The sequence below is a fragment of the Anopheles cruzii genome, chromosome 3, assembly GCF_943734635.1.
Source record: "Anopheles cruzii chromosome 3, idAnoCruzAS_RS32_06, whole genome shotgun sequence".
NCBI lineage: Eukaryota > Metazoa > Arthropoda > Insecta > Diptera > Culicidae > Anopheles > Anopheles cruzii.
Window position 1 is genome coordinate 57,603,823 of NC_069145.1, and position 21,673 is coordinate 57,625,495.

General features: G+C 46.2%; 8 protein-coding genes across 9 annotated transcripts; 4 read left to right on the forward strand and 4 right to left on the reverse strand.

Moving 5' to 3' along the window:
- The first annotated feature begins 1,274 nt into the window (after positions 1-1,274).
- LOC128274770 (zinc finger-containing ubiquitin peptidase 1-like) lies at positions 1,275-8,419 on the forward strand. The gene is made up of 5 exons (XM_053013074.1): positions 1,275-1,621; positions 1,708-3,322; positions 3,401-3,749; positions 3,820-4,031; positions 4,224-8,419. The coding sequence occupies exons 1-5, from the start codon at positions 1,275-1,277 to the stop codon at positions 4,266-4,268; spliced, it is 2,568 nt and encodes an 855-aa protein (XP_052869034.1). The 3' UTR covers positions 4,269-8,419.
- On the reverse strand, positions 8,046-11,284 carry LOC128274772 (homogentisate 1,2-dioxygenase). Its single transcript, XM_053013075.1, has 4 exons — positions 11,053-11,284; positions 10,049-10,508; positions 9,405-9,938; positions 8,046-9,341 (listed from the first exon to the last, which is right to left on the reverse strand). The coding sequence occupies exons 1-4, from the start codon at positions 11,065-11,067 to the stop codon at positions 9,037-9,039; spliced, it is 1,314 nt and encodes a 437-aa protein (XP_052869035.1). The 5' UTR covers positions 11,068-11,284; the 3' UTR covers positions 8,046-9,036.
- Positions 11,285-12,156: 872 nt separating this feature from the next.
- On the forward strand, positions 12,157-14,368 carry LOC128271718 (glyoxylate reductase/hydroxypyruvate reductase-like). Of its 2 annotated transcripts, XM_053009338.1 has the most exons (4): positions 12,157-12,281; positions 12,965-13,069; positions 13,132-13,904; positions 13,995-14,368. In XM_053009338.1, exons 1-4 carry the CDS (start codon positions 12,214-12,216, stop codon positions 14,114-14,116), a joined length of 1,068 nt encoding a protein of 355 aa, XP_052865298.1. In that variant the 5' UTR covers positions 12,157-12,213; the 3' UTR covers positions 14,117-14,368. The 2 variants fall into 2 exon arrangements, with proteins under 2 accessions (XP_052865298.1, XP_052865300.1); XM_053009340.1 differs by lacking the exon at positions 12,157-12,281 and having other exon boundaries at positions 12,907-13,069.
- A 67-nt stretch (positions 14,369-14,435) lies between these two features.
- Positions 14,436-15,527, reverse strand: LOC128270664 (glyoxylate reductase/hydroxypyruvate reductase-like). Its single transcript, XM_053008075.1, has 3 exons — positions 15,454-15,527; positions 14,644-15,386; positions 14,436-14,569 (listed from the first exon to the last, which is right to left on the reverse strand). The coding sequence occupies exons 1-3, from the start codon at positions 15,525-15,527 to the stop codon at positions 14,436-14,438; spliced, it is 951 nt and encodes a 316-aa protein (XP_052864035.1).
- Positions 15,528-15,843: 316 nt separating this feature from the next.
- On the forward strand, positions 15,844-17,034 carry LOC128273731 (glyoxylate reductase/hydroxypyruvate reductase-like). The gene is made up of 3 exons (XM_053011760.1): positions 15,844-15,993; positions 16,068-16,834; positions 16,895-17,034. Exons 1-3 carry the CDS (start codon positions 15,845-15,847, stop codon positions 17,014-17,016), a joined length of 1,038 nt encoding a protein of 345 aa, XP_052867720.1. The 5' UTR covers position 15,844; the 3' UTR covers positions 17,017-17,034.
- A 46-nt stretch (positions 17,035-17,080) lies between these two features.
- On the reverse strand, positions 17,081-17,928 carry LOC128273137 (28S ribosomal protein S7, mitochondrial). Its single transcript, XM_053011057.1, has 2 exons — positions 17,813-17,928; positions 17,081-17,758 (listed from the first exon to the last, which is right to left on the reverse strand). Exons 1-2 carry the CDS (start codon positions 17,845-17,847, stop codon positions 17,113-17,115), a joined length of 681 nt encoding a protein of 226 aa, XP_052867017.1. The 5' UTR covers positions 17,848-17,928; the 3' UTR covers positions 17,081-17,112.
- Positions 17,929-18,201: 273 nt separating this feature from the next.
- LOC128273820 (transmembrane protein 186) lies at positions 18,202-18,993 on the reverse strand. The gene is made up of 2 exons (XM_053011875.1): positions 18,579-18,993; positions 18,202-18,515 (listed from the first exon to the last, which is right to left on the reverse strand). The coding sequence occupies exons 1-2, from the start codon at positions 18,952-18,954 to the stop codon at positions 18,202-18,204; spliced, it is 690 nt and encodes a 229-aa protein (XP_052867835.1). The 5' UTR covers positions 18,955-18,993.
- A 220-nt stretch (positions 18,994-19,213) lies between these two features.
- Positions 19,214-21,673, forward strand: LOC128273249 (transducin beta-like protein 3). The gene is made up of 2 exons (XM_053011183.1): positions 19,214-19,242; positions 19,306-21,673. Exons 1-2 carry the CDS (start codon positions 19,214-19,216, stop codon positions 21,671-21,673), a joined length of 2,397 nt encoding a protein of 798 aa, XP_052867143.1.

Consider the following 21,673-nt stretch of genomic DNA (forward strand, 5'->3'; position numbering starts at 1 on the left):
ATCTGGTGCACAGAGGAAACGCTGCACCACAGTGCTCCATTCCGATCCTGAGATCCGTCTGTTTGCACAGCAAAAAGATGCAAAATCTACCCATCATTGGAATGCGGTCTGTGCAAAATTGTGACCAACAAAAGCCCACGCTCGGTGCTCGGTGAATGTGAAAACGTAACAACATCGCTGCCACGAGAGGCGGAATGCAGCGAAAGTGGCCTCTGTACGCATATCAGTTCTATAACGTGTCTATAGGTCAGCCACACCGCGCTCAAGGATAGCCGTCGCAGTATTGATCCTCGGTGTGCGGTTTACATTGATTGACAATCGTCCTTTTGTGGTTGAGAAAAGGCGGCTGTGCGGCCCCTTTCCAAAGTAGCCCCACTCAAAGGACACCATGAAGTCGTTAGTTATTCGTGCTTATGAAAATTATGAAATGCTACACGTGAGATTCGAAGGACGTTCTTGTAATCCGCATTGTAGAAAGCCGCGGAATGTGGAGCGCTGCCAAAAAGATATGTTTGAGAAAACATCTGTGTCTCCCGGTGCGCTATTGAATCACAATTAATTTTTAGACAATTAATCTTGGACCTTTGAATCGCTTGAAAATTAGCTCGGTGTGCACATGGCCAACCGTAGCATACCAGCAGCAAGTCAGAGACTGCACCAACAACCACATACATACGTTCACCGCATGCTCTCAGTTATTCGGTTCATAAATCAATAACTGTTCGCTATCGTTTCGTGGTGGCCGATGCCATTGCTCGGCCACTTTCCTGCACGATTCCTTATATTTATTAATGTTTTTTTTGTGTTTAGCTTCCTTGTCAGCTCATACAATGGTGAAGCCTTAAGGCCGCCAACTTTATCACATTTTCAGTGTTGGCTTTCGCTGCCAAGTTTGTTGTTGAAAACTGTTGGAAAGTGTTGTTCGGTTTGGAAAATGTGCATACCATTTGTTTCACGAATGAAAAATAACTTAGTGAAGAATGCATTTATATAATCAACCGGAACACGAGTGAAAGTGGTCACCGTGCACGTGGCGCATCATCACTGTCATCATCATCATGTTAGGCAACATGCGAATGGGCATGGAGAAACTCTACGTTCGTGAAATTGGAATTTATTTTTAACTGAAGGGCTCTTGAGGCACGCATCTGGCCTCTTCTGAAGGAACCTCTGGTGGAAGTTCTCAACAATCTGATTTGCTATCGAACCGCTCATTAGACCACTTTCTGTTGCCATTGGCTTTTGCTTTTTAGCTTTTCAGCGATTTGCTAACGATGGCAACGCACAATGGACGGGACGGCAAAGAAGGGCCCAATGGCAGCTCTCAAGGGCCACAGGAACGAATTCTGCCCACGGCAAACACGAACGGACACGCAACCCAGCAGCAGCAGCAGCAGCAGCAGGAGCATTCGTGTGAAATTTGCGGCATGTCTGGCTTGTCGGATGAAGCGATGCGCGAACACACACGCCAGTACCATGTGGAGGGTAGCGCCCAATGCCCGTTCTGTGGGCTGACTGGTGTACCGGCGGCCGAGTTACTGCTCCATGTCAATCAGGCGCACCTTGACTATCTGACGCCTGAGAACGAGCTGATGTCATTTATCGACGATCAGACGCCCAGGTACGCCATGATCACTAGGTCCTTCATTTGATAGGAGGCCCGCTCGGTTCTTGGCAGGATGGCGAAAATGCATTAATGGGTTAAAGCTTTTGCAGTGTCGATGGTGATTCCGATTCTATCTCCGACTGTCGCGGTCTGTCTCCGTCGATCACATCCGAACTGCTTACACCGATTTCTGGACCAGCGGGAAAAGTTTCCGGACCGGGCGGTAGTACCGTTATCAGCAACAGCAGTAGCAGTATCGTCAACGGTACCGGGACAACTGGCGATGGCGTGAGCTGCACCAACCACATCCATCAACCGGTGGCGGAGTCACTACTCCACAACGGAAACACGTCGGCATCGGCCAGCGGAAGTAAGATGCAAATGTCTTCTGCGAGCTATAGTTCGACCGCGGCCGGTAGCAGCATGAGCAGCAGCAGATCCAGTTTAATCGGTAGCAGCAGTAATCTGAATGGTAGCCACCAGATAACGAACGGTAAGGTGGCCGTAGGTAGTGGACACCAGCTGCAACACTTGCCAGAAGCACTACCTTCCGGAAGTGCTAGCGACCAGACAAATGGAGCCCTCAGCAAGGATAGTGGGGCGCTGCTGAATGGTGGAGGCGCTGGATGCACGACCCCGGCCGGTGCCGGTGCCGGCGGGCAAGGATCACCATTAAGATCGCAGCTAGGGTTGAAGCTGAAAACTCACAAACCAAACCCCGGAGGTGCCGGTGGACCGGCAACTATAATGACGGTGGCAACAACAACTAGCACCACAACCATCACCACCAAACCGGCCAGTCCACTGCAATGTTTGCTGTGTCCGTACACATCCGATAACCCAACGGTACTGGAGGAACACATCAATCGATCACACTTCGATCCACTCAGTCCCGGTGTTAATGGTGTGGGAGCGAATGGATCGGGCGGAAGTGGTGGTCCCGGTAGCCATCATGTAGACACGCTTAGCGTACTGCAGTGTCCGATCTGTAACCGGACGTTCGAGTCCGGTTCGGACTTGGAACTGCACGTTAACATCGAACATCGGGATATTCTGAGTCCGGCAAAGGCGGATGGTCGGGCGAATGGCGGTGGAGCACAAGCCGGTAGTGCCGCGACCGTGAACGGTAGCTATGGTGGTAGCACTGGCAGCCTCTGTCCCGTCTGTGGTATTTCATTCGATAACATGAAGACACAGGAGATGGAGTACCACATCGAGCGACACTTTTCAAAAAGTCCCCAGCATCCGTATCTTACCGGAGGCGAACCGATGGCAAGCTCGGGAGGAACGGGGGCGGGGGCAGCGGCGGCCGCCGCAACTGCCATTGTTGTGGATCTCGAGAAACAGGCACAGAAGCTACGCGAACAGCGCGAATTCGAAATGCTCCGAGCACAGTACGGCATGGACGATCAGGGTAACTTCCGGGAGCAGTCGGCGGCCGCCATGCAGCGGGCCGTTTACGCCGGTGAAATGAGTGTGGCCGATTACTACGAACGCCAAGTTGGATTGCGGGCGGCCGAATCGCACGGCGTTGACGACGGTTCATCCTGCACGAAGTCCGTTTCGCCGCGGGTCCTGTCGCTGTCCTCCTCGTCGCCGAACGTGATCAAAACGTACGTCTGCTCGAGCGTCGATCACTATGCCTCCAGTTACGGTGACAAGGGTTGGGGCTGTGGCTATCGAAACCTGCAGATGATGCTCTCCTCACTGTTGCAGGTATGTGACACCTTCCTCGCTGTCCAATGCTCTTGTGGGGATGGTTCTGTGTTAATTTTTGGTTTTTTTTCCACGCAGAACACCTCCTACAACGAAGCACTCTACTCGGCGTGGGGATCGCATGGGCCTGCTCGTACTGCTATGCCCAGCATTTCACGCCTACAGCGCATGGTTGAAGCAGCGTGGGCCCAAGGTTTCGACATTCAGGGCTCGGAGCAACTTGGCTGCAAGCTCTACAACACCCGCAAATGGATCGGTGCGACCGAGATCGTGACCGTGCTGTCGTGGTTGCGTATTCGCTGCGAGCTGGTCGATTTCCATCGTCCCACTTCGGTCGATGGTCGCCATCCGGAGCTGTTCAATTGGGTGTTGCGATACTTTGAGGAACCGCGCATCCACACACCACCTCTGTACCTGCAACATCAAGGTAAATACGCTACGAAAGAAATTTCGCCTTTTTGTACAATCGTTGCGGGTTTGCGGTTTTCTTGCTACAGGACACTCTCGCACCATCATCGGCATCGAGCAGCGCACTTCCGGCCTTTCACTGCTCGTGCTCGACCCAAGCCACGGACCGCGCCAGGTGGCAGCACTCGGATCGTCACAAGACACATTGCGCTTGATACGCAAGAACTCGGCCGCGATGCGTGCTCCCCAGTACCAGGTGGTCGCCGTCAAGGGCCTCATTGACACTGAGGAACAGTATCAGGTGGGTTTAGTTTGAGGTTTTGCGTTGCGTTTCGAATCACATGACAACTTGGTCACAGCTTCTCGAGATGCTGTCCACATTTTGCCCTACGGCGCTATCAATAATTAACGCGAAATGCGTGTATTACGAAATAAACTATGATTGAGTTGCTTGATTTAATTAAATTAATTTTACCAAACATATCTTCCACAGGCCAGCAAGGTGTTGAAGTCCTTACACATACCACCGGACCGTTGACGTGACAGTGATCGGTTCCTGATCGATCCAAGCTATGCTATAAACGTTTGTAAACCACAATCGCGCGGACAGCACTGGCAACAATCGATATCGATCACAACAGGAAGACGGTTAGTTTAATTTGACAAGTATGCCTATTCTCTTCTAGTCTTTGTAAAATACTACGCGAACAGGAATATGAGAGAAGCAAGTGCGCGAGAATAGATAAAGATGGAAGAATGGCTGGTTAAAATTAAGTTTAAAATTCTTCTTAACCAAAGTAAAGTGAACGTGTGAATCAAGCGAAATGCATAGCAACATCGATAAGGCTTTTGCGAAATTCCGTAACGTTAAGAATGTTAAAGTGATTTGAAAATAGTGACTAAAGAATTTCCTTCGTTTTGCGACTGTTTGTAAAGTCTTTTCTTTTTCTAGCGAATGCTGCGTGTGAATCGAACGGTGTTTTAACGAAAAATAAACAAACAAAATCGTCGTCAAGATGGATGTGGATTCCTTTCCTCGAAAGTAACGGAAACCGTTGGTTCCGTTTAATAGTTTCCAGTAAGCTTGCAAAGTGCAAAGCAAACCCCACATTCGGAAGAGCTGTGTTAATTGCCGCGTTTGCTCATGCATGCTCATTTTAACGGTGGAAAGCGAATCATGTTTAAAAGCAAAAAAAAGTGTAGTGACAACTTTCGTCTTCTCTCGTTGAAGCATTGGCCAGTTTTTATGTGTTCAAAGTAGTACTCTGCTCAAGAGTTAAGCGTAAACGTAAACACCTTTCGATACGAAATCTTACGATTAGACAAAACGATCACACGCTAGTACGTTACTTTATTATCATTCAGAAGCGTCGGGTACTTCGAATGAAATTATAAATAGTTCACCAACTTTTGGGTTCTGATCGCAAAGAGGAATGAACAATCGGAACGAATTCACGTAAAAAACACATTTCGGTAGTTAGGAAGCGCACCGAGAAACAAAAAGAAAGCAAAAACCAAGCAAGCCGACGAGTTGCACAAGAGACAATCCATTTCCTCCAAAGAGAAGAGCACAATTCTACAGAAACTAAATGGCAAACAAGCAGCATTAAAAAGCACAAATCGAAACGAGTTATAAACGAAAAAAGTTAGTACTTACTTATCCGGCAATTACAACCGCCGAGCGGTCGTGGCCTGCAGAAAGGAAAGATTGAATTTATCTTAAAACCCAAACCATACGCTCCCCCTGAAAAACAAAGACAAGTGATCCTGAAAACATTCAATTAAAGGATTGTGATATAGCAAAAAACAATGACTAAAAGAGTGCACCCGCAAGCAAAGCAAATGTGCAACATTTTACTTTCGTTTTCGCTCCCGTCGAAGATGCGTGCGACGATCGCTTAGCGGTCAGTCGTCGGAAACGACCGAAGTTGAACAGTACGATTCTAAGGGGTAAAAAAGGTACAAAGTAAACTAATTGTAGTAGAAAAATAAGCTGACGATGTACGGCTTACAGTTGCATTCATTTTGTGCACAGCTTATCGCTGTAACATTTGAAGAAACTAATTGGAAGACATTGAAGACGACAGCCCTGTCAACCTCGATACTACCTGATGAACTGACGAGTGAAACACGTTTAAAAATTGTATTTGCAAGCTTGCATCGTGCGTGAAAATGGAATGCTTGCTTGTGACCGAAACATAATCCGTAACATGCTAGTGACACGTGAATACTAGCAGAACCAGAGTTTGACTCATGTTTTAGAAAGTACTAAGTTTACCGATCGCATAGTCATTTATTGTACAAAGCATTGCTTTTCTGCGCTCGAAAATCATCGTTAAATGTTATTTTATAAACACGATTTGGTGACGAGTAGACGGACAGGTATAAATTTCCACTCTCAATTGATGCATGCTTTCTCTACCGCTCTCTCTGAAATTCTACTCTGAAAGCAATAACTTATTAAGACACTTCCCAGTGTCTTCACAGCTGATATACGCAGCTGTTACAGCTTTAAGCACAATTTGATAATACGTTATTGGATGTTTAGAGTGGAAAAGTATCATTGATATTGTACTAGTGCGTTGTTAACTTAACTTTCCGTTTTAATTGTTATCCACTATTCTACTTGTTGATTCCATTACTATTTTGGATTTTGAAACATCTGTGCGATCGATTACCGATTTCGCACTTAAGCTTTCACTATCAATCGTTCGTTATGCTCCTTGTTTAATACTTACTTACGATTCGTTTCATCGGTTTATCAACCGTTCAAGGTTATTTCCAAAACTATTCATAAGCTTACCATATTCTTATAGCTCTAAAGTACTGCATTGTACTTAGTACATAACTTACCTGATCATGATCATGTCAACGGAAACGAATTTGCACGGTGCAGTGTAATATTCCAACTAATCCGTCGGTTGTATAATCTTAACTTTTAAAATCAACTGTGCTACGATAATTTATTCTGACAAACGGGCGGCTTGTAACGTGCAGCTTGTAACAAATCGGGCACAATTACATGTCAAAAGTTAATTTCCCGCGTGTGAAGTAGAAAAAAGAGAGAGAAAAAATAAGTTAACAACTGAACAAATCGCTTTTTCCAAAAAGAGGACCAATATTTGATTTTGACTCATTGTCCTTGCAGATAAGCAGATAATTTGCCGGTGCCCCTAACCAAGGGCTGTACTATCCTGCCGCTCAGAATTATAGCTTTTCACCGTCCATAAACGTACTCCGCGTTGCGAAAAAACAACACAAAAACCCGCGTCTCGTTTTACGATTTGTTTATAAAATGCACGAGGAATTGATCAGTCGTAAGGAACGACGAACTGGGAGGTAAAAACCAGAAAGCTGCCCACAGTTGTGGATGTTGTGTGTAGTTGGAGAACGCGAAGTTATTTTTTGAAAATTGTTTCCCTGTTTTTACGAGAGAACAGCTAATTGCTTTTATCGTTCCTAAGGTGAAAGATGAGGGACATGCTCTCCGGCAGATAGTGAAGCTATCCAAACTAACACCAACCATGCTAACCCTAGAACCACCCATCTATCCCGGACCGACCTGGAGAGCACAATCGAAATGAAACGTAAATTAGAAGCTAAAATAGTAAACGACGTAACAAATCACTGAAAGTACCTCCTGTACCGTCTATCGGAATGCATACTTACAATACGTATGTGTAGAAGGTGGAGAAGCGCGCATTCGCAACCCAAGGTTCAGTGGAGTATCACATAATTAGGACACACGGCAACAGATTTTGTTTTGCTACCTAAACTTCCCAAAAAACCGAAGCGCATAAACTCAGTTTTGAATGCTCCATTTCCTAACGCCCACTCTTTAGCAGCCAATGATCAATATATATTCCATCCATCCGTCGTTGGTGAAAGTAAATTAAAATGACCATTACTATTAAAAAGCTTTAAATGCCTTCCACTCAGACTAACGCATTCATTTTTCACAGTTTGAAAACTCCATTAGTATCTAACTATAAAACAGAGGACACAATAAATCTCCTGAGTACGAAACAAAGATATTTCCACCATACATACATTTCCATTCAGATGAGATGATAAAAAAACAAATCAAATCATCCAAAAATGGACGGACAGTTTATCATTAAAATAAAATCACAGCACAGGACAAGCGAAAAATTGGCTATGCTAATTGCACAAAACATGGACAGTGAGATTTATCAAAGGTGGCTAGAAAATTCTGTTTTCGGGCATGGATAAATGTAGACTAATTTCGAACATGGAAAATGTGTTGTAAGGCTAAAAATTTGTGTCTAAGAATTGCCCCACAAAACAGGACCGAAAACATAGCGTTATCTTTAGTTTATTGCGATTTTTTCATCTCCACAATAAACAATGCCACATAAAGTCCTTTTCCATACAGACATTCTAGCATGGCGCCTACACTGTGAACGTCGTTTGACGAGCCACATACCTTCCTTGCACTCTGCTTTCACATCGCATTGCTCCGCTTTGTTTCTCTGACGGTGTAAATATGGAAATTTGTCTGTGCCTATCGCCTATGCTGGCCGAGGGTGTCGGTACAACAAACGGTGAACGCAAATGCCTAGTGGCATTAATAGTCATGAACCTTAAACCAAATCAAATATTTTTGTGCATAAAACTCTGTACGAACGGAAGGAAATGTGAGAGAGAACTACGCAATAATAACTAGCATTTTTAAAACGAAAGAAAAACAAAACCGGATGTTGGTGACTGGTCAATATCTATAACAACAACAAAAAAAGTGAAAAACACATCCCACAAGATACGAAACACCATAAAAGCAAATTGTCCAAAGTATGCGAAGGAACTAAGTTTAACGGTAAACAGCGCTGAGATACATAGCAAGAGAGGGATGTCACACTTGAAAGACAAAGAATAAAAATAAAATAATATTAAATCACTTACAAAACCTGTTTCATAAGTCAAAGAATAGACGTGTTTCTATGGGAAGGTGTTTGGCTGACCGTGCACGGTTTATTGTATCGAACAGCACAACGCAAAAAGCAAAGAATCACTTTATCATAATTATTTCATGACAAGGACCGCGAAGAGGTGGTCGCGATAGGCAAACATGTATGATTTTGAAAAAATACTTTGCTTGTGAAAGAATTTTATTCGTAAATATTGAGCAAAAGAAAACAGAAATAGATCACGAATATCTAACTGACTCAACGGAAACCCGAAACACTAAGTTCGATGTGAAAATACAGGATAATAAAACAAACTCGGAAATTAAACAACCAAAGCCTAGGCGCAAAATGCGACTAATCCGAAAGCACGTCCCGGCGTTACAGATGGAAGTGTTTCTCCAGCGCCTGCCAGCACTCGTAATAGCGAGCGTCTAGTTTCTGGCACGTCTGTTCTCCCCACCGGGTGACGGCCATGCTCAGGGACGATTCGAACATAAACGCCTGGGTGCCGTCGGCTATGCGTTCCGGTTTGAGCTCCGCGTTGGACGCACCCTCGAAGCACCGATGATCCGGACCGTGTGGTGTCATCATGGAATGCAGGGAAGCTCCGCCCGGCAGGAAGCCTCCTTCTTTAGCTTCGTAGCGCCCGAAGATTAGTCCCATGAACTCACTCATGCAATTACCTAGCGATGGTGTGGAAGTGGTTTAAAGCGGTTCGATCCACTAGATACACTCCAGATACTCACGATGGTAGTATGGTGGCCGGAAGGTACCCTCCTGGACAGACCATCTCGGAGGGAAGATAACAAAGTCGGCGATCGCTGTGCCTGGTCGATTGCTTGGGCAGGTCAACACGGTGAAAATGCTCGGATCACAGTGATCGAAGCTGACCGAGTTGATCACCATGAACCGAGCCAGATCGTACTTGTACGGCACATAGTTCCCGTGCCAGGCAACTACATCGAAGGGGGAGTGGGACTGTTTGGCCAAGAACAAGGCTCCCTGGTATTTGGACACAATACGATACCCGTCCACGGTGCGATCCTCAAAAGATGCGGTAGGTGCGAGAAAATCACGTGGATTCGCCAAGCCGTTCGCTCCGATCGGACCCAAATCGGGCAACCGGAAGTGACCGTCGTACACCTCTAGGATGTAACCACGGGACGGACCTTCCAGTGCCACGGTGAATCGTACACCCTGCGGAATGACGCAGATTTCGTTCGGTTCCACATACAAGCGACCAAACTCGGTGGTAATGTCCAGAGCGCCTTGCTGGGGAACTATGCAGAATGTGAAGAAGAACAAATTCGAAAATGACAATAGTATTTTTCTTAAATTTGAGTTGCGTTTCTACACTCGACTGTAGCAAAAAAGCCTCTTATCTGCTTACCTATGAGGAAGTCTCCATCGCTATTGTAAAATGCCGTGTCCTTCATCGAGCTGTTAGCCAGGTAGACGTGCACTGCAAGCCCATTCCGAGCGCGAACATCGCCTGCTCCACAGACCGTATGTAAACCGGATAGAAAGTCTACTTCAAGTCCCGCGGCAGGCAAATCGAACGGGTTCCAACGCATCTGGTTCGGGTTCGGGTGCTGCTCTTCCCAGGCGGTTCCGCGCAAGTACGGAGCCACACCTTCGTACCGGACGAATGGTTGATGGACCACCGATGGTCGGATACGGTACAGCCAGGAGCGCGTATTTTCTGTACGGGGCGCCGTAAAAGCACTGCCCGACAGCTGTTCGGCGTATAGTCCATAGGCGCACTTTTGCGGTGAGTTTTGACCCTCTGGCAGGGCATTTGGACATCGGGGATCTTCTGACGAGAAGTGAGACCCAAAACCGGACAAATACTGCCGAATGAAAGAAATTTAGTTGAAAATGTGCCATACGCCATCGGGCCAGAGTGCTACTTCAACCCTTCAAAACATGAATCGTTAGTTTGATCACATATTTTTCCTTCTCTCCTCCTAAATTTTGCATCACGCAGAAGCATAAACAGGAATTCGCCATTTCGTCCCATCCGTTAGTTAAACTGTCCACAACTTAAACAGGTTCTTTGCAGATTGTGTTGGCTTTAAAACTAAGTATCTGATTCCTTAAATGATTAAAAGAACTCAGCGATTAGTGGCCCTAGTTTCAGGCTTTTGGATCGCAAAATGCATCTAATCAAAAACCTTGACGACCTTTTTCGGTGTTGTCTAAAAATACTGTACACAATTCTTTCTTTTCTTCGCGTTTCCATGCCATGAGGTTCATGAATTTTTGGTGTCATTAGAACGGAACGTATTTCATGAGTTTCTTTTCATAAACTGCACAAACGACGTCTTATCTAGCACCTATTCCTCATAAACGTGATAAGGAATGTCCACTGAATCGGCCAACCCACCATAATACCTTATATTCTGGCATGTTCACACTGCTTGAAGCACAAGATGCTGACACTTTTTGGGTTAATCTACTTCAAACACAGATAACGTTCACTTTGCTGCATCCGTTTCGTTCACTTCCGGGAGACTCTTCAGACACTTGTTGCACTCGGTTTGGGCGGCGACAACCGACTGAAAGTCTGTGGGTGCGTTTCAGAACTTATTAAGTATTCAAAAATGTCTTGGCGATCTCTCGGTGTCCGCGGTATGTGATAGCCTTTAGCGTGGTCCAGCGTTAGACACAATATAAGCGGTGATCTGCGTAGTTCCAACGTGCTGCTATCCAGAAACCGATCAAACCGGATTTCTTGCGTTTCGGGTTCTCGTTCTACTGTGTTGCAATGGCGAGACATCAGGCGATCCTGGAAAGTGGTCTGCTTCATCTCGTTAGGCCGCTGTGACGTTGTTGTTGCTGCTCGGTTGCTTTGCTGTTACTAGGATCTTGTTGATGCCTTCAAGCAAGGTTCTCGTTGGCATGCCGGCCGAAACAAAATACTTGTCCCACGTTTACGGGCTGTTGCTGGCTCTTGCTTAGCACGATCAACCGATCGAGCAAACACATTCGTCGTCGCACATATCCAAACTCATTCAATACTGTGATTGATGTGGGGTTGTAAAAAAATCATGCAAGATGATACTCATGGTTGTTTTGACTTTTTTCTTTAATGTTGATGCTAATAAAATTCAACGTGATACTCGGATAAACATTCGCAGCAAAAAGTAAAAATGAAAGGTGAATTAAGTTTAGTCTGATTAGTTTAATGTATGTGTATTTGGTATTAGTTATGCTCCAAACCATCAGAAGCATGTTACAAATATGTTTACGATATTTTAGTCTTTCTTCGTTGCACAAGAACACGAGAAGAGATAAGGACCTACCCTTGACCCTTGTGTACAGAAGCAATCGTCGATCAAATGTTGTCAATCCAGTTTTTTGGCTGCTTCGGAATAAACGTTGCGAGAACCGATGAGCGTTCAGTCGGTGTTCGTAATTGCAGCTAAGCTGTTCCAAAGAGATCAGGTCATGTTAGAAAATTGTTCAGTAACTTTGTTTATTGTCTGTCTAAAATAACGTACCCAGAAGGAAACAGTCAAGTCAAAGCCACTTCTTAGTCAAAATCTAGCAACTATGTGGTGTTCGTTGATTTACACAGCTCTTTTATCTTTCTCATGGTGTGGAGTGCCTTCTTTAGCCAGGTAAGGATGTTAGAAATATTTATAAATATGGTGAAACAACAAAACTTAATAGTGGGCAGATCAACTATGATCAAATGTACAGTGATTTTTTCTAAAAACCACCCATCACAAAATAGCCATTGGGGCCGGATGCCGACGAAAAAAAAAGATGCCGTTAACCAATAGCGACAGCTGCTTTGCATTCCATTCCAGACTATCAAAATATTTGCATCTCAGTTAACCAAAAAAAGTATCTAAAATAGAGGTCAAACGTCTATTAGGTTTGAGCTGATTTTGAGTGCGTTATACTTAGCTGAAAAATCGTCACAAACTATTGTTCGTGAGTTCATCAATGTGTATTGTGCTGTAACTATTTAAAGAAAGCAATCGGCACATACTGAAAACTGAACTTAATGTCAAGCACCCGGTTTGGTAGCACCCGGTTATGATCAAATAGTTTCGCAACGAACAGTATTCGCAATTTACCTTATTCATGTTTAAGCGCTCTCGATTTGTGATGTTTCATTGTTTGAAAATGAATACAAACACTCCACTGATAACGCTTACGGCTTACGTTCATTGATGTGTGCGTACGACTCATGATTAGACTGCTCAGCTGAAACTGCCGCTCTATAGTTCCACATCGCCTCGGAAGACTAAAACGCGCAGACGCATCTTCTAAAGTCGCTTTTGCTTCATTCCAGCGCACCACATACTCCTGCTACGATGCCAAACAAAGATCCTCGTCCCGTAGTGCTGGTTACGAACAAGGAAACGCCGGAAAAGGGCGTCGACAAGTTGCGGCAAAAGTAAGCGAATCATCCGTCGCAGGCCCGCAATTGACAGATTGATAAAGTCATGTGCCTTCCAGATGTGAGGTGATCTTTCCCAGCAGTCATCCGGCGACAAGGGAAGAAATTCTCAAGCTAGCGGGCCAGGTTGACGGTATCATGTGGGTTGGCCATATGGCACTGAACGGAGAAGTGCTAGACCGTGGTGGTTCTCGCCTGAAAGCCATCTCCACCATGTCGGCCGGCATGGACTACGTGGACCTGGAGGAATTTAAAAAGCGTAAGTTCCCGCTCGGCTATACACCGATCGTGCTGAACGATGCAGTGGCCGACACGGCAATCGGACTGATGATCGCTGCCGGACGGCGCTTCCACGAAGGTCGGCTCGCTATCGAGGGATCTCAGTGGAACGGTGGTCCCCAGTGGATGTTGGGTCGAGATATTAAACGCAGTACGGTCGGAATCATCGGATTTGGTGGCATCGGTCAAGCGATTGCAAGGCGTTTACAAGGATTTGATGTCGGCCAGTTGCTGTACTCGGGACGACGGACAAAACCCGAAGCAGAAGCACTAGGGGCGAAGCTGGTTCCACAGGACGAGTTGCTGCAGGAGAGTGACTACGTCGTGCTGGCTGTTCCGTTAACGAACGCAACGTACCACATGATCAACGAAACTACCCTTAGCAAAATGAAACCCACAGCGGTACTGGTAAACGTTGCTCGTGGCGATCTAGTCGATCAGAAGGCATTGGTGAGCGCACTCAAGAAGGGTACAATATTCGCAGCCGGCCTGGACGTGATGTCTCCTGAGCCGCTTCCGGCTGACGACGAGCTGATGACACTTCCCAATGCCGGTAAGTTTATCTGTTTTGCAACAAAACAATGCACCTGACAAACCGAAAACCTATCGATCATTGCTCTATTGATTATCTTATCATTTGCAGTCATCATTCCGCATCTCGGTTCCGCGACGGTGCGAACGCGAGACGACATGGCCGAGATAGCAGCCCTGAACGTTCTGTCGGGAATTGCCGGTGCTCCGATGTTGTCACCCTATCCGTACTAAACTGAAGCGCATTAGGGAAACGAAATTCGTTACAAACAAATCAACAAATGATGACAGAGTGGGATGATGATTAAATTTTGATTATTGCGTTCGTTTTAAAGTCGTTTAAGGTACTGAAAGACAAATCGTTATACCGTGCTTTAGATTCAATGTTAAAATTTTGTTAGGAATTTTCTAAAATGTATGTGATGTTTCAGGAACAACCCTTGCATTTTGCTTATACAATGCTAAAATAAAAAACAACGAAACAAATCAGAACTTTCAAAGATCAATATTGACCGCATAACTTGTATTTAAAAGTACAGTTGCAAAAGGATCATTAAACCACAGGAGGTGACAGAAATGGCGACGGCATGAGATTGCCACGCAAACCTGCCAACACATTTTCAACCGCTCGTAAGGCCATTTCGTCTCGAGTTCTATTTGTAGCTGTTCCTAAGTGGGGCACCATTACTGTGAACAAAAAATGAAAAACAAGAAACAATTCACTCTCTTAACAACTCAGCCAAATGCAAGAACATTCTTACCACAATTCGGAAGACGGAACAATTCACTCTCCGGAGGGGCTGGTTCCGTAGTAACGGTATCTAATCCAGCAGCACGGATGGTTCCATTTTTCAGGGCGTCGATCAGCGCCATCTCGTCAACGATTGCTCCCCGTGCAATGTTGATAAACACCGCACTGGACTTCATTTTGCCAAACGCAGCACGATCGAACATCCCGACTGTTTCACAAGTTAACGGACAGCAGACGAACAAATAGTCGGAGCCCCGCAGCAGTTCATCTTTCGTAACGAACTGTGCCTTGAGTTCTTTCGCTTGTTCGCTTACGGAACGACTATGGTACAGTATCTCACCTACATCGAATCCCTTAAGTCGTTTAGCTACCAACTGACCTATTCCGCCGAATCCTACAATACCCACTGTAGCTCCTTGAATAGGAAAAGCATGAGTGCAATCGGTAGGAGGATGCCAAAATCCTGAGCTAGCCGCGATCATCAACCCAATTGCAACATCCGCTACTGCTCCGTTAGGTATGGTTGGCGTGTGACCCAGCGGAATTTTCCGTTTATTTAACTCTAGCACATCAACACAGTCTACACCATTCATCGTAAGAGAAATTGCCCGCAACTGTGTTCCACATGCATCCAGAACTTCCCGGTCTAGTTTCATCTTGTAGCTAGTCCACAGTAAGCCATCGACACCGGGACAAAGGGACAGTATCTGCGTTCTCGTTGGGAAGTCGGATTCAGGAATGATCACATCACAGCTTAGGAGACATAAATCTTAATAAATCTCTACCAGAAGGTCGATTGTTCCCGAGTTGTTGTACTCACTGTTGGCGTAATAGATCAAGTGCTATAGGTTGAACCTGGTGGTGCGTTACCAGAACCAGCGGTCTCGATCGCATGATGATTTGCTCTTATGCACTGCAAAGGACATGCTAAACAAATAAATAATCAGAACACGAAAGCGCGTGGCAAGGTACATTTTTGGCAATCTCTAGCCATGTATGATAACGACGCATAATACGCTTAACAAAAGCCACGAACACACCAATATTTGCAAAACATTAATAAATATTAATATGCAAATTAACGTTCGGAAACAAAAGTATTTATAACTAACCTCATGAATTACACGAGGTTTCCGGCGAACCATTCACAATTAAGCAGTGAACCACTCAAAAAATACGAGACGAAAACATCAAAACAAGGTACGCATATTATGCGCTCCGGGATCGTTCGATTAGTGCGAGATTTTCCAAGTATGCTGAAACCGCAGATAGATCGATACGCGTTTGGTAGCAGGCGACCAAAGCTGCTCGTCACCTGCTCCGACATCCCCGCTAAATACATCGAGCTGCTCCGTGAGAGGTATGCGTGACCTTTGCTTGACCCTAGGCACCGGGAACCTCCGAAATTGTTCTAATATCAATTTTTCTCTGCAGATGCGATGTCACGGTGTGCGACGGCACGGAGCGATCAGATATCGTTCAGTCCCTGCCGGGTGCCGAAGGAATTTTGTGGCTCACGGCGGATCGGCTAGATGCTGAAGCACTGAATGCTGCTGGTTCCCAGCTACGCGTAGTGTCGACGATGACATCCGGTATGGATTATGTGGATGCGCAGGAGTTCACCCTCCGAGGTGTTGCACTCGGACACACGCCAAAAGTAGTGAACGGACCAGTGGCGGACATCGCCGTAGGTCTAATGCTGGCCGCTGCCAGACGGTTCCATGAAGGCAGGCTAAAGATAGCGGCCGGTGAGTGGGAAATGCGACCGCAGTGGATGCTCGGGCAGGACGTGCCCGGTTCGACGATCGGTATCATCGGGTTCGGTGGAATCGGACAAACGATTCTAAAGCGCTTACAAGGATTCGATATAGCGCGGTGCTTGTACACGGGTCGAACACGAAAGGAGGAAGGTGACCGAGTCGGAGCCGAATACGTTGACCTTCCTACGTTGCTGCGGGAAAGCGATTTCGTGTTTATTACCTGTCCGCTAACGGAAGACACGACAAACATGATCAATCGTGATGCACTGGCCATGATGAAGAACTCCTGTGTGCTGATTAATGTGGCCCGTGGAGGAATCGTTGATCAATCGGCTTTGGTAGAAGCGTTACAAAGCGGCACGATATTTGCGGCTGGCTTGGACGTAATGACCCCGGAACCGTTAGATCCGAGAGATCCACTGCTCGCGCTACCTAATTGCAGTAAGAATCGACGTTTAATGCCTTGAAAACTGAGTTTAACATTCCTTTTTCTGATTTCAGTTGTTGTCCCTCATCTTGGAACTGCCACACAAAGAAGTTTGTTAGATATGTTCGCGATCAGCGCCTGCAATGTACTGTCGGTACTTGCCGGAGGAGATCTTGTTGCTGCTTTTAAGAAATAAAGCATTTTAAACGCGATTAGCAATAATTTTACGCTCTACCTCGATTTTTATTTAATCTCCTCGCGGTTAGGATCTTCATCGTACGCGATGCCCAATTTAGCTCCACCGGTAGTGGGCGTAGGCTCGATTCGCCTCACACTGTCGATGCAGCTCATGCTTCCGTTTCACCACTTTACCCTGGTTGGCGGCGGCGTCTAGCACCTCCCAGGCCATTTTCTCCGGAAAGTGTACTGTCCGTTCCTTCTCACGAACTGCCTCCAGTAGCCATTTCATAGCGAGAAAGTAGGAACGTTTCTCCGTTACTGGCACCGGCACTTGGTACCGAACACCGCCACGCTTGATCGGCGTTAGTTGTAGCAAAGGGCGGCAATTCTCCACTGCCTGATGTAGCAGCTTTCTCGGGTTTAGTTCAATTTTGGCTCGCTCCTCTTCGCTCTCGGCCAGGTGGTAACGTTCCAGCTGCAATCGCTTAATATTTTCGAATCCCTTTTCGACCAGTCCACGGGATAGCTCTTTGTTGCCCTGCTTCATTACATAATTCGTGAACTGGCTGACGAGCGGATCGTAGAATACGGACGTGTTTTGGCTACTCAGTGCCGCCTTGATCGGGACGTGGGCCAATTTCGCCAGATCGCCGGACTCCTTCAAGGCATCTATTTGTTTCTTATCAACGACGGGTTCGATGAAGTGAGGGCCATACTGCGACATGTGAGCTGCCGGCACGATTAACCGTCTCGTGTGGCTGCCGGGATAGAAACATGTGAGATAAATGCAATAAAGTGAAAACTATGCTTACCTCTGCACAAAGCTGCAAGCAAGTCTTCGTAACATTTTGGATAATATTATTAACACTTTTTATTAAAACAACATTTCAAGCGTTTTTCATTGATTCCCGACGCAAGAAACTTTCTCGTTGTTTAGTAACTAAACATGAAAACAATCAGCTGTCAAATTCTAGGTGTCACAGAAAGCATGGGAATCCCTTTGGAAATGTATCCGGAATCAGCAGCTGATTCAGGTTCCTTTTTTAAATTAATCCGATTTTACATTAAATAACTGAAACTGTTCTATATATTGTCATCCATAATTTATATTCCAATATAAGGTGATTAAATAGTACGCTAGTGTCTTAAATATCTTAAGTTGTTTGCTGTATTATACCTCGTTTAATCAATTTTCAGAAGATTATTTCGGCAGAACTTCATTACCAAACACTTTGTTAAACGTCTGTACATCGTAAATTTCTCCATATCGGTGCACCAGCTTGTAGACGTCATTGTTTTCATGATTCTTTACTGGAAAGTAAAGCTTAACAAACGATCGGGGTAGCTCGGACCGTGCAACAAGATCGTCGACCGAATAAATGCGATTCTGTCGTTTACCCTTTTGGTCCAGAAACGAGATCTTCACTTGGGTGAGCTGATCGTTGCAATACACAAATCCAACGAGATTATTAGTCAATAAGCCAAACAGTGAAAGAGTCATCGTTGTGGTGAGTCCTAAAACACAGTAAAATATCTTTCTGAATTAACGTGGACCTGAAGAAATCTATGATTCCTTACCGACAGCTCCAACGATTTCAGCCGTCGTCATCGACCAGATGTTCATGTATGCCATGCCCAGGGACAGTGGTACAGTCACGGCGGTCAGTATCATAGGGTAGAATTTCAGCCTCTTAACCGAAGCCGTGATCATTATCGACGGAAAGTGGTAGATTGTGTTCCAGTTGGTAATAGAGTTATCGTCATTCTTCGAAGCCGTAGGTTGGTCTACGTTAGCCGGTACAGATTTTGTGGAGCAATATTTCACCAGGCAACCGGCAGCAGATGGATGTTGGATGTTTCGAAGGAACGGAAAGTGTCGCTGGCGTGGGAGCGATGATATAACAGCGCCACCGGTCTTGCCGATCGACGAGAGAATCGAAAACGTTCTAAACATTTCGGCCAGCTACAACAAATAGCGGTTCACAATAAATAATAGTGTCACTAATCAATCAGGTTGTAAAATAAAGTAAAGTGCAACTAAATCTAAATCACTCTCTGAAATCTTCTGTATTTTCGATGGTATTTTTGACATTAGTCTAGAATCACTTTGTAAACAAATGAACGTCAACCGGCTTCAAATGTCAAAACAATTGAGCCGCATTACAAAACACGTGCTATTTCACGAGGCACACAGAAATCAAAGGACGTGCACCATGAATTCGAAAGTGAAACTAAAGGAAGTGTAAGTACTGTGGGTAAACAAATATCCTCCGATATGTCTAATGATTGCTTTCGCTTCGAAAAGGTATGAAGTAAAAACGCAGTACAAAGCATTCTACACTGGCGGTACAGTTGCGTGGACAACCGACGGACGGGAGTTTCTGTGCCAAAACAATGGCGCGATCAGTATTGTTTCGGTGGACAACCAGCATGAACTAGCTACTCTCGGTGAGGAGCAATCGGACAGTGACATTAACGAAGATGTGATCTTCACTTTTGCGGTTTCGGCCTCCGGAACGAACATTGTCTCTGCCCACCGTTCCGGACTGCTCAAACTATGGAATCGTGAAACACGGCAACAGCTCAAAATGTGGAAAGCCATTCATCAAGGACCGATAGCAACGCTCGTTTACAGCCCAGACGATCGATTGATTGCTAGCGGAGGTAGCGACACGACGGTTCGGGTCTGGGATCCGGCGCGCCAGCTTTGCCTCGGAACGTTGCGTGGTTGCAGTGGCGTCGTCAATTTGATCGTCTTCCATCCGGATGTGGATAGTAAAACGGTTATCGCGGCAGGGGACGACGTTAAGATACACGCATGGAACTACGAAACACGCGAAATGACGAAAACATTTACCGGACACTTTTCACGTGTTACTGGTGTATCGTTTTCGGAAGATCGGAAGTTCTTAGTGTCGTCCGGCAGAGATAAAATCTTGATCCTGTGGAACTACGAAACGGAGGAAGCCCTCAAAACGATCCCAGTATATGAGGCACTTGAAGCGGTCGTTGTATTGCCATCGGGCGTGACGTTGCCCGGTTGTAAATTGAAAGCGAACCGGGTATATGCCGCGTGTGGCGGTGAAGAAGGAGTTGTGAAGGTGTGGGAAATGACGGAAGCAAAGATTGTTTACAAGCAATCGAACAGTCTCGTGACTAAAGCTACTGAAGAGGGAGGTCTCGCGATTACGCGCCTCTTTTACAGTCAGCCTTTAGGACAGATGGCCATCGTTTCGGCGGACCACAATCTGCTCGTGCACGATTGCACTAGCTTCGACTGCGTCCGGCAGCTGTCGGGATTCAGTGACGAAATCTTGGACATCGTACTTCTGGGACAAGGTAAACGTTACCTGGCGATGGCGACCAACAGCAACGACTTTAAGCTCTACGACACTGCCACTATGAACTGCCAGCTGGTGAAGGGACACACCGATATTGTGCTATCGCTTTCGGCCAATCAAAGTCACCTTTTGTCCTCCTCGAAAGACAACTCGATCCGCTTGTGGCATTTCGACGAAGAACGCTTCACGGTCCAATGTCTTGCCGTTGGTTTGAAGCACACTAGTGCGGTTGGCTGTGCAGCAATCAGTCGCGTTTCCGGACAGTTTTGTGTAAGCATCAGCCAGGATAAATGCTTGAAGACGTGGAAAATTCCAAAGAGTTTCGAGCGCGCAGAGGGCGATGAACTTCCCCGTCTTCAGTGCACGCTGACGCAATTGGCCCACGACAAGGATATCAACAGTGTTTGCATCTCACCGAACGACCGACTTTTGGCGACCGGCTCGCAGGACAAAACAGCGAAACTGTGGGACGTCAGTGATTTGAGTGTGGTCGGTGTGCTGCGCGGTCATCGTCGTGGCATCTGGTCGGTTCGCTTTTCTCCTGTCGATCAGATACTACTGACGAACGCGGCAGATTGTACCATCAAGCTGTGGTCGTTGACCGATATGACCTGCCTGAAGACCCTCGAAGGTCATGATGGGTCTGTGTTGCGAGTTGAATTTCTCTCCGCCGGAATGCAACTCCTATCGGCTGGGGCCGATGGACTGCTCAAACTTTGGTCGATCAAATCATCTGAATGTTTGCAAACCATGGACAAACACGAGAGTCGCATCTGGGCGCTGTGCGTGACGCTGGACGAGAGTACGTTCTTTAGCGGCGGATCGGACTCACAGCTTATCAAGTGGCACGACGTGACGGAGACCAAACGGGAACAGGAAATGAACGCTCGGAAGGATGTGCTGTTGCAGGAGCAGGAATTGAACAATCTTCTGTCGGAACGGAAACTTCTGAAGGCTTTGCGACTTTCGCTCAATCTTGACCGACCGTTCGCTACGCTAAAGATTGTCAACGAAGTGATCAAATCACAGGAGACAGGCTTCGAGGGCACGGTTCGCAAGCTATCGAATGATCACAAGGAAACACTACTTCGGCATGCTGTCGAGTGGAACACGAACAGTAAAAATGTACGACCCGCTCAGTTCGCGATGCACATCCTGCTCCAGGAGGTGCTGGCCGGGCGGTTTCAAGCGGGTGAGCTGGGCAAACATCTGGAAGCGTCACTGCCGTACACGGAGCGGCACTTTAAGCGGCTGACCGAATACATGAAGGACCTCAAGTTTATTGAGTACACGTTGCGCTGCATGCAGCCTCACGCTTCTCGGACCGACTAG

Excerpts from the sequence above, each read along its gene's own strand:
- LOC128274770 (XM_053013074.1), top strand. The coding sequence starts at position 1,275 with ATGGCAACGCACAATGGACGGGACGGCAAAGAAGGGCCCAATGGCAGC. Across the intron at positions 1,622-1,707 it reads ATCGACGATCAGACGCCCAG|CTTTTGCAGTGTCGATGGTG; the intron begins GTACGCCATGAT and ends AATGGGTTAAAG. Across the intron at positions 3,750-3,819 it reads TCTGTACCTGCAACATCAAG|GACACTCTCGCACCATCATC; the intron begins GTAAATACGCTA and ends TTCTTGCTACAG.
- LOC128274772 (XM_053013075.1), bottom strand. Across the intron at positions 9,939-10,048 it reads CGATGGAGACTTCCTCATAG|TTCCCCAGCAAGGCGCTCTG; the intron begins GTAAGCAGATAA and ends CATTCTGCATAG. Across the intron at positions 9,342-9,404 it reads CCGGCCACCATACTACCATC|GTAATTGCATGAGTGAGTTC; the intron begins GTGAGTATCTGG and ends CACCATCGCTAG.
- LOC128271718 (XM_053009338.1), top strand. The coding sequence starts at position 12,214 with ATGTGGTGTTCGTTGATTTACACAGCTCTTTTATCTTTCTCATGGTGT. Across the intron at positions 12,282-12,964 it reads GGAGTGCCTTCTTTAGCCAG|CGCACCACATACTCCTGCTA; the intron begins GTAAGGATGTTA and ends GCTTCATTCCAG. Across the intron at positions 13,905-13,994 it reads GATGACACTTCCCAATGCCG|TCATCATTCCGCATCTCGGT; the intron begins GTAAGTTTATCT and ends TATCATTTGCAG.
- LOC128270664 (XM_053008075.1), bottom strand. The coding sequence starts at position 15,527 with ATGCGATCGAGACCGCTGGTTCTGGTAACGCACCACCAGGTTCAACCT. Across the intron at positions 15,387-15,453 it reads CTTGATCTATTACGCCAACA|CTGTGATGTGATCATTCCTG; the intron begins GTGAGTACAACA and ends ATGTCTCCTAAG. Across the intron at positions 14,570-14,643 it reads GTTCCGTCTTCCGAATTGTG|TAATGGTGCCCCACTTAGGA; the intron begins GTAAGAATGTTC and ends TTTTGTTCACAG.
- LOC128273731 (XM_053011760.1), top strand. The coding sequence starts at position 15,845 with ATGCGCTCCGGGATCGTTCGATTAGTGCGAGATTTTCCAAGTATGCTG. Across the intron at positions 15,994-16,067 it reads ATCGAGCTGCTCCGTGAGAG|ATGCGATGTCACGGTGTGCG; the intron begins GTATGCGTGACC and ends TTTTCTCTGCAG. Across the intron at positions 16,835-16,894 it reads GCTCGCGCTACCTAATTGCA|TTGTTGTCCCTCATCTTGGA; the intron begins GTAAGAATCGAC and ends TTCTGATTTCAG.
- LOC128273137 (XM_053011057.1), bottom strand. The coding sequence starts at position 17,847 with ATGTTACGAAGACTTGCTTGCAGCTTTGTGCAGAG. Across the intron at positions 17,759-17,812 it reads GCTTGCAGCTTTGTGCAGAG|CCACACGAGACGGTTAATCG; the intron begins GTAAGCATAGTT and ends CTATCCCGGCAG.
- LOC128273820 (XM_053011875.1), bottom strand. The coding sequence starts at position 18,954 with ATGTTTAGAACGTTTTCGATTCTCTCGTCGATCGGCAAGACCGGTGGC. Across the intron at positions 18,516-18,578 it reads TGAAATCGTTGGAGCTGTCG|GACTCACCACAACGATGACT; the intron begins GTAAGGAATCAT and ends ACTGTGTTTTAG.
- LOC128273249 (XM_053011183.1), top strand. The coding sequence starts at position 19,214 with ATGAATTCGAAAGTGAAACTAAAGGAAGT. Across the intron at positions 19,243-19,305 it reads AAAGTGAAACTAAAGGAAGT|GTATGAAGTAAAAACGCAGT; the intron begins GTAAGTACTGTG and ends CGCTTCGAAAAG.